Source organism: Quercus suber, unplaced genomic scaffold (assembly GCF_002906115.3).
Source record: "Quercus suber isolate HL8 unplaced genomic scaffold, Cork oak 2.0 scaffold_74, whole genome shotgun sequence".
NCBI classification, from domain to species: domain Eukaryota; kingdom Viridiplantae; phylum Streptophyta; class Magnoliopsida; order Fagales; family Fagaceae; genus Quercus; species Quercus suber.
Genome location: NW_027069539.1, coordinates 895,849 through 904,699, shown reverse-complemented (window position 1 = coordinate 904,699; position 8,851 = coordinate 895,849). Strand labels below are relative to the sequence as shown.

At 40.8% G+C, this 8,851-nt stretch overlaps 1 protein-coding gene across 1 annotated transcript; it reads left to right on the top strand.

Moving 5' to 3' along the window:
* Window positions 1-290: 290 nt before the first annotated feature.
* LOC111989124 (exocyst complex component EXO70H1) lies at window positions 291-2,707 on the top strand. Its single transcript, XM_024020921.2, has one exon. It carries the CDS (start codon window positions 439-441, stop codon window positions 2,326-2,328), a length of 1,890 nt encoding a protein of 629 aa, XP_023876689.2. The 5' UTR covers window positions 291-438; the 3' UTR covers window positions 2,329-2,707.
* The last annotated feature ends 6,144 nt before the right edge of the window (window positions 2,708-8,851 follow it).

Below are 8,851 nucleotides of genomic sequence, written 5' to 3'. Positions count from 1 at the left end.
TTATTTCTTTGCAAAATCAAAAAACATTTATGATTGATCACATCTCACTCGTTTTGTCAAATACTAGTAATAATTCCATGCAACAAAGGCAACTCACAGAGCAACTTGGCGAATTAGTAATAGTCGTACATATACACACTATTGCTGACAGAGTCACAGGACAGCGTCAACCATTTCGTTTCACGCAGCGCCAAAACAAGCTTCCTCGCTTTTTTTTCCCAACACTCCACGTCACCCTCTCACTCTCAATCTATAAATACCCCCGCCACTCCCCACATTTCTTCATCAAAAACCAAAAACAACCAATTTCAACAAAACAAAGAAATACAAAGACCCACTTTACATTAGCTCTCTCTCTCTCTCTCTCTCTCTCTCTCTCATTCTCATTCTGCAGCAAAACAAAGAAAGTAAAACAAAAAGCTTTTGTGATATTTGTTAATGCCAAGTAAAGGAATGAGGAACGTGTTTTTCAAATCTCCTTCACCTTCACCTTCTAGAACGGCGATGATTCCACCAGCTTCACCTAGCCGTACTTTCTCTGAGTCTCTAATGGACGAGAACATTGAGATTGCTGAGTCTCTTATTACCAAATGGGACTCTACTAACGTTTCTTCCTATGCAAACGTCACCTCGCTTTTCCACGCCGATCCTCACGAGGCTAAACAGTATTTGAACTCTGTTAGAGACTTACAGGCCGCTATGCAGCACTTGGTTATCGAGAACTCCAGCTCTGAACAGATTGTCGCGGCTCAGAATTTGATGCAACTTGCCATGAAGAGGTTGGAGAAGGAGTTCTATCAGATTTTGTCCGTGAATAGGGCTAACTTGGACCCTGAATCGGTGTCGGATCGCTCATCGAGATCTTCGGCGACGAGGGCGAGCACTTCGGATTTTGAGGAAAGCGATGAGTCGGAGGAGGACGAGTTCCGATTCGGGACTGAGTTGGATGACTCGATCTCCGATGTGGAGCGAGTTTCGATGATCGCGATGGCGGATTTGAAAGCCATTGCGGATTGTATGATATCGTCTGGTTATGGAAGAGAGTGCGTCAAGATTTACAAGATAATTCGGAAATCGATTGTCGATGAGTCGCTGTATCATCTCGGCGTTGAGAGGCAGATTAGTCTCTCTCACTTGCAAAAGATGGATTGGGAAATGGTGGAGTTGAAAATCAAAACCTGGTTGAACGCAGTGAAGGTCGCCGTGAAAACACTCTTTTACGGCGAAAGAATTCTCTGTGACCACGTGTTCTCAGCCTCGGCTTCTATCAGAGAGTCTTGCTTCTCTGAGATTTCCAAAGAGGCCGCAATAAGCCTGTTTGGATTCCCGGAAACCGTGGCGAAGTGCAAGAAAACCCCGGAGAAAATGTTTCGCACTCTGGACCTATACGAAGCAATATCAGATCTCTTGCCTGAAATCCAATCCATCTTCTCGTACGGGTCAACCTCCACCGTCCGATCACAGGCCATTAATTCCTTGATCAAACTTGGCGATGCGGTGCGTACAATGTTAATGGATTTCGAAACCGCCGTTCAAAAAGACCCGTCAAAAGCTACAGTCCCAGGCGGTGGGGTCCACCCCTTGACACGTTACGTGATGAACTATATCTCTCTCCTCGCCGATTACAGTGGCGCACTCGCCGATATAGTCGCCGACGGGCCGTTAAATCTACAAACGCCGTTACCAGAATCATATTTCGGTAGCCCAAGCGAGGTCGACGATAGCCCAGTTTCCGTACGATTTGCGTGGCTAGTCTTGGTTTTACTCTGCAAACTCGACGGCAAAGCCGAGCTATACAAGGACGTGGCACTCTCGTACTTGTTCTTAGCCAATAATCTCCAATACGTCGTCGCTAAGGTCCGCAGTTCGAATTTGAAGCTTTATCTTGGTGATGATTGGGTGAATAAGCATGAGTTGAAGGTGAAACAGTACGCTTCGAATTACGAGAGAATGGGATGGAGCAAAGTGATATCTTCGTTGCCGGAAGATCCAAAGGCTGAGATTTCGCTGGACCAAGCCAGGGACTGTTATAAAAAATTTGGAGCGGCGTTTGAAGCGGCTTATAAGAAACAGAGTTCGTGGGTCGTGCCCGACCCAAAACTGAGAGACGAGATTAAAGCTTCGGTGGCGAGGAAGCTTGGTGGGGCGTATGGGAATTTCAATGAGAAGAATCGGGGCAGGTCGTGGTCGTTTGTCAAATTTGCCCCTGATGATTTGGGGAATTACTTGTCGGATTTGTTCTATGGGAATGGGAGTACAGGGAGTATTTCGTCGTCTTCTTCTTCTTCTACATCTTCGTCACATTCGCGTGGCAGACGTGGACATTGAGATTTTTTTTTTTGGCCGGTTGTTCTCGCCGGCCTTGGAAGTTTTTGAGACTTGTGTGTTTTATCATTTATGCCAAACAAGAATATGGACGAAGTAGCGCGTAAATAATAATTGACACACGTATAGAGAAATATGGCAAAGAGTTTCTCACAAATTTTAGCTATGTTCAGATTTACTCAAGTTCTGGTACCCTTAAATCATTTTTCGCCCGAAATTTTAGAGAGAGAATCTTTGGATAAAGAATGGCGATTGTGATTATTTTTAGCTTATGACATAGAAGGAGTCAGCAAGTAAAATTTTTGTAAAAGGAGTAATATGCATGCATAGAGTCTTATATTTTCTATTTGTTCCTCGATTAATTTACCCCCGGCTTGCGTCATCGGTGAGAACCCATATCCAGATTGAGTTTATAGTTTAGTTTAGATGGATGGAGTCCAGCTTAGTATTATTCTGCAAGATGGCTCAAACAATAGAGGCAAGAGACAAGACACAAGAGGAATTATTATTTATTAAAAATATCCCACTCATTGTCACCAAAAAAAAAATCCCACTCATTAACAAGTATATAAAGCAGAAATGGGGTAGATGAATAATTTTTTTTTTTTTAATTTTAAAAGGAGGAATTAGCTATAATTGGGTTAGATTGATAGCCGGCTGGATTGGAGGAAAAGGGCAAAGATGGTCAGTGACGGCGCCACGTTAGAGTCAAGGTGTTCCCAAGAACACCATGACTTGAAAAAAAAAAATTTATATATAATAATTTTAAAAATTTTATTTTTTTATCCTTAAAAAAAATGAGGAACACCTTTAAGAAAATGAAGAACACTTTCAAATTAAAAAAAATATATATATTTATTTGTTCTACTTTCAAGAAAAAAAAATTAACTAAAATCTGAAAAAAAAAAAAAAAAAAAAATGTAACAGAGCAAGCCCACAAAAATGCCCAACATCAATCCTAAATGTAAAGCAAACCCAATCTAAATAAAAAAACAACCCAACATATGGTAAACAGTAAAGCAAACCCACGGATTCTCCAAAAAAAAAAAAAAACAAAACAAAACCCAACATACACTGCAAATCACTAAATTAGAAACCTCAAATCACTAATCAGATATCACTAAAGCAAACCTAGAGACAAAAACATCAACAAAGCAACGCAACCAACACTGCAACACAAGCCAATAGACGGATCGGGCATCGTCGCATCGGAGATCGGTCAACCAACACAACTCGAGCTCCAGTCCAAAGCACATCACATCGAGATTCGGGCATCGGAGATCGCTCATTGGATCAGATCGGAGATCGCTGATCGATCACGTCACTCGTCACTCGACTCGGTCACATCGCTTGCTTTGTCGCTCGTTGCTTGCTCCGTCACCCGTCTCTTGCTCCATTGCCTGTCGCTTTCTCTGTTGCCCCTCGCTTGTCGCTTGGCTTGCTTTGTCGCCTGTCGCTCGGCTTGCTCCGGTGCTCCCTCAAGGTATTTCATAACTTCTCTCTCTTTTTTTTTCCTCTTTCTCTCTAACTCTCTTAGGCTCTCTCTCTCTCTCTTTATCTGAAAAATTAAAATGAAAGTGTTTTCTTCTCTCTGAGTCTCTGAGTCTCTCTCTTTTATCTGAAAAATTAAAATGACGTGAAATTTGAAATGGAATGAATGAGGCTCTCTCTTTATTCTTTTAAGACTTTAACGGTTAACTTTAATAATTTATCTGATTTTTTTGAATAACTGTGATTGGCTCAGTTTTGCTTTAACTTTATTAATATTTTGGCCCTGTTCTTGACTTTTTCTTTTTGGCTTTATCCGTTGGTGCTGGTGTGTGTTGGTGTTGGTGTTGGTGAGATACAATTAATTGTTTTATTGTGATTTGGATTTGTGAAATTTTTTGATTGGCAGCTGGCTCTTGTGATGGGGTTTGTCTCATTGTCTGATAAGTGAGGTGGGGGTGGATGGGCACATCACATGGGGCTGAGTAAGGAATTTGAATTGGGGGAAGTAAATGCACATGGTGCCACTAATAAATAATAATTTAATTAATCAATAATTAATTAAGGGAAGCAACTAATAAATAATAATTAATAATTTAATTAACCAATATATTATAAAAGATAAACAAATTAAATTATGTTAGGCTAAATAATAATTAATAATTTTATAATTAATGAAAAAAAAAATTACAAATTGTAGTTTATAAAGACAAACAAATTAATGAAACAACTAAACAATAATAATTAATAATTTTATTAATATTTCAAATCAACTTATATTTTATTGTTTATTATTTTGTTAAAATTATAGACAAATATTTGATAAAAAAACCACGTACCCAAGATTCATCTACTTGATGATGGCTTTGGCCTTTGGATCTTTCGATAAAAAAAAAAAATTTTAGGAACACCCTGAGAAAAATTCCTGAAGTCGCTACTGAAGATGGCTTCCAAGTCGTTGAATAATTAATTGAAAGCCTAAAGTAAAAAATATTTCTAGATTTTATCATCAAACATACTTGAATCCATATATCAAACTAATATGTCTTGTAGTCTTATGCATTTGGTTTTCCCTACTTCAGTGGAAGAGAAACGGTTCAACTTCAACTTATTGATGTGGAAATCATATATTCACAATGGCTGACTACAAGATAATACAAGATAGAAGTATATTCCTTTCCTCCATCTCCATGCAAAGAGGAGGAACCCCAAAACAATATTTGTGGAGACGACAAAACATTGCTCTACTGATATACCTTGAGTGGACGATATTTCATATTAACAAAATCAATGGTGAGAAAGTAAACATATGGCAGCAAAGGTGGCTTCCAAGGAAACACCCTCCGTACCTACCCACATGTAGCATTGAAGATTATGAACATTCCACTGTGAGTTGCCTCATTGATCCCAGCACAAGACAATGGAACACAGACTTGGTGGACGGTTTATTCGTGGAGGAAGATGCGGAGCGGATAAAAAAAAATTCCATTAAGTAAGACGGTAACAGAGGATGTTCTTTACTGGCCTTGGTCGAACAACGGTGTATACAGCTGTAAGTCAGGCTATAGATTCCTCAAGGAAGAAGCTGAACAGTTGGTATCGCACCATGTTCCACCGCTGCGAGACAAAGAGATGTGGAGAGCAGTTTGGACAATGCGTGTGCCGCAAAAGATGAAGAATTTTGTATGGAGGGCCTGTCGTGATGCAATTCCAACGAAGCAAGCTCTGGTGAAAAGGACCATCATCACCGATCCATTCTGTGATAGGTGCGAAACTGAAACGGAAAATTCTTTACATGCGCTGTGGGCCTGTTCAGAGGTTGATATTGTGTGGGCTGATCTGAGTTTGTGGAGTTTAAGAAACCATGTAGAGTTTGGTGATTTTAAACAGCTGGTGTCGTGGATAGCTGCAGAAGGAAAGCACCTCGAGCTCTTCGTGTTTACAGCTTGGTCAATCTGGCAGCAACGCAATAAGGTCCGGGTCCGAGCAGCGGCAACAGCACTCCATCAAGTTGCTGAGGTGGCACGAAATGCTTTGGCTGAGTACCACTCCAGGATAGCAGATACGAATGTTCAGGATGCACCCCGCTGTCACCGTTTGCAGATAAAATGGCGGCCACCTCCAGCGAACGTGGCTAAAATAAATTTCGACGGAGCAGTGTTCTCAAAAGAAAATAATTCCGGGATTGGTGTGGTGGTCTGGAATGAGCAGGGGTTGGTGCTGGGCTCTTGTTCTAAGAGATTACTCCAAGCTTACAGCCCGATAGAGATCGAAACTATGGCAGCAGCAACTGCCTTAGCTTTTGCAAGCGAGTTGGGTGTGAGGCGTGCTGTTCTTGAGGGAGATTCCTTGGCTGTAATAAAAGCATTGAGAGAGTGTGATTATCCTTTTACTCCTACAGGTCTTTTACTGGAGGATGTTAGCCTGTTTTCCCACAGTTTTGACACTTTGCTTTACTCTCACACAAAAAGAGAAGGCAATTCCGTAGCACATAATCTGGCTAAATACGCTATTAGCATACCAGATTTTTTAGTGTGGATGGAGGATGTTCCACCACACATACAGTATTTTGTACAAGCTGATTTAGCTTGCTTCAGTTAATAAAGGTTCATGCAGTTCTTTCTCAAAAAAAAAAACAAAATCAAAAGCCAATGTCAGAGCTCAAGCCTTAGGTACGTAGTTATCTTCCCACATTTCATTCACTTGTGAATTGGGTTTTTTTTAATGTCTCATTGATAAAGTGGCACTTTCGTTTTGGGTCTTTATGTATCTTATATAGTGATTTTGTATTTCCCTATATCATGGGCTTCCTTGCCATTGAATAAGTTGTCATCATATTTTTTTTGATGAATAATGTGGCAATCATCTTTACTTGTTTCACATCTTGCCTTAGTTGCCTGTGTGTAGTACTTCACAATCGACCCCTATAAAGTTGTTTCCTAGTGATCCAATGAGTTCTGCAGACAAATGTTCTAGATAACATAGATTATATTGGTGGACAGGTAATTTAATGGCAGTTGAGCATTATGTGAAGTCATAGTACAGGGAGTGCAGACCTCTATACATTCTGCTAAGATGTAGAAGAAAGGACATATTTTTTAAGTACTTTAGGGGAAGTCTCCAACTTGATTAGGTAGGGTGTTTCTATATCATGTCTGATGAAGTGCAAATCATCAGTATTCGTGAGTGCGTTCAGATGGAGCTGTGTCCTAGTCTGTGTTCTGCAAGTATAGGAAAATGGCTCCCTCGAGGTGGTCACCGGTGTGGTGCCTGCCATAACGTTTTTGATGCCAAAGTCAGTACAAGGAAGCCTTTTGAGAATAATAGCATATCAGAATGACTATGAATGATTTTAGGTGTGTCTATGTACCTAGTATGTAGCTGATTGAGGCGTATATATACAACTTTGAGGTTCCTAGCCATTGGGGCTTTAACTGTGGCTTTAGTGCCCTTTTCATAACGCCTCAAGGCTTATGAATATGGGTTTTGATGAGGCTCCAACGATCTGCCAATTGTTTAGTAACTGTCCCGGGCATTGAATATTCTTATTAATGGTCCCTTTGTCTTCGTCCATGTCGCATCGAGGCGAACGAATATGTTTAATGATATCGTCCAGGTAAGTTGAGTTCATCAGTCCCATTAGCTGCCCCTGGGTTCTATGGTCATCGTGACATGTCATGACGACCATCAAAAGATGAAAGGTTTTCTTGATCAGACATGGCTCTTGGGATTTCGCTCTACATTTAATGTGTAGTGGCAACGCTACACGTATTGTGGCCATGTGGCGTGTTCTAGCTAGTGGAGTTAATGCTCCAATTGTGTGACTCTAGGGGTTTCTCGCTGAAATTCAGTTTTTTGTGCCTTGGTTTTTAAACTTTTCTTATTTTCATTTTTCCTTTCACCTTTTCCAAACTTCCAATCATTGCTCTGAGCTTCTTCCTCTCCGGTTTTTGTCTGCGATTCTCTCCGAGCTGGTGCATTTAGTGGCCGAGTTATCTGCATTTTCCATTTTGAGGTATGCCTTTTTTCCCTTTCTCTGCTTTCTTTTATGGCATGGACATAGACTATGACAAATTTTTGATTTTTTTTTTTTTTTTTTTTTTTTTTTTTTTTTTTTTTTTTTTTTCTGTGTTTTGGTTTTTAGGATTCATCTTTTTCTCTCTATTTTTTGGTTTTCCATGGTTAATAGCTCTGAGGTTAGGATAGTCTGTCCCTCGATTTCTTTCCTTTTTGCGTGTTTGGGGGGTTCTTTAGGTGTTTTTCCCGTACCTTGAAAATTTTTTCTTTAAGGGTAGTAGTTTGAGTGTTGCATTGGCTAATTTACTACCTTTGCTTAGCCAACCAATTGACTGGTTTGAGAATTTGGTAAGGGAGCGAGGGATAATGTCTAAAGTTAGATCTAGTGAACTCGAAACTGGGTTGTCCTCTAATGATGGCCTAGTGAAGGCTGGGGGTGATACTGCTGTTTCTGCTCCTCAGGAGGTTAGGGCTTTCCATGCCCTTGACGAGGTGTGTGGTTTAGACGCTGACACACTTTCTAGGTTTAAGGGTAGATTCCAATTCCTGGATAGGGTTAAGGTTTGTCTACCCCGTGAGAAGGAACGAGCCTACCACTTCTTCCCTAGGGAGGTATGCTTCTACGAGGCTGCCTTCCTAAATGGGCTTTGGTTCCCCTTCCACCCATTCATCATGGAGCTGTTAGGCCACTTTGGTATTACTCTCGGGCAACTTATGCCTAATTTGTGGAGGATAGTGGTCAGCTGTAGGGGGATATAGCTAGTTGCTACGGACGGAGACATGATCAGAGTGGACGAGCTTATCTTCTTGTACCCTTTAAAGGAATTTAAGGAGCACGAGTATTATGAGCTAGTGCCATGGGAGAGGAGGACTAGGATCATTTGGGATCTGCCTTCGTCCTTCATATACTGGATGTCCCGGTTCTTATTTATGTCTGAGGATGATTGAGAGACTCCCTCAAATGAAATTTGGGGTGATCTCCCAAGGCTGCTCCGTCGATGGAGTACCTCGAACTTCGGTG

Bases quoted from the DNA above. Each gene is read 5' to 3' on its own strand.
- LOC111989124 (XM_024020921.2), top strand. From the start codon at position 439: ATGCCAAGTAAAGGAATGAGGAACGTGTTTTTCAAATCTCCTTCACCT.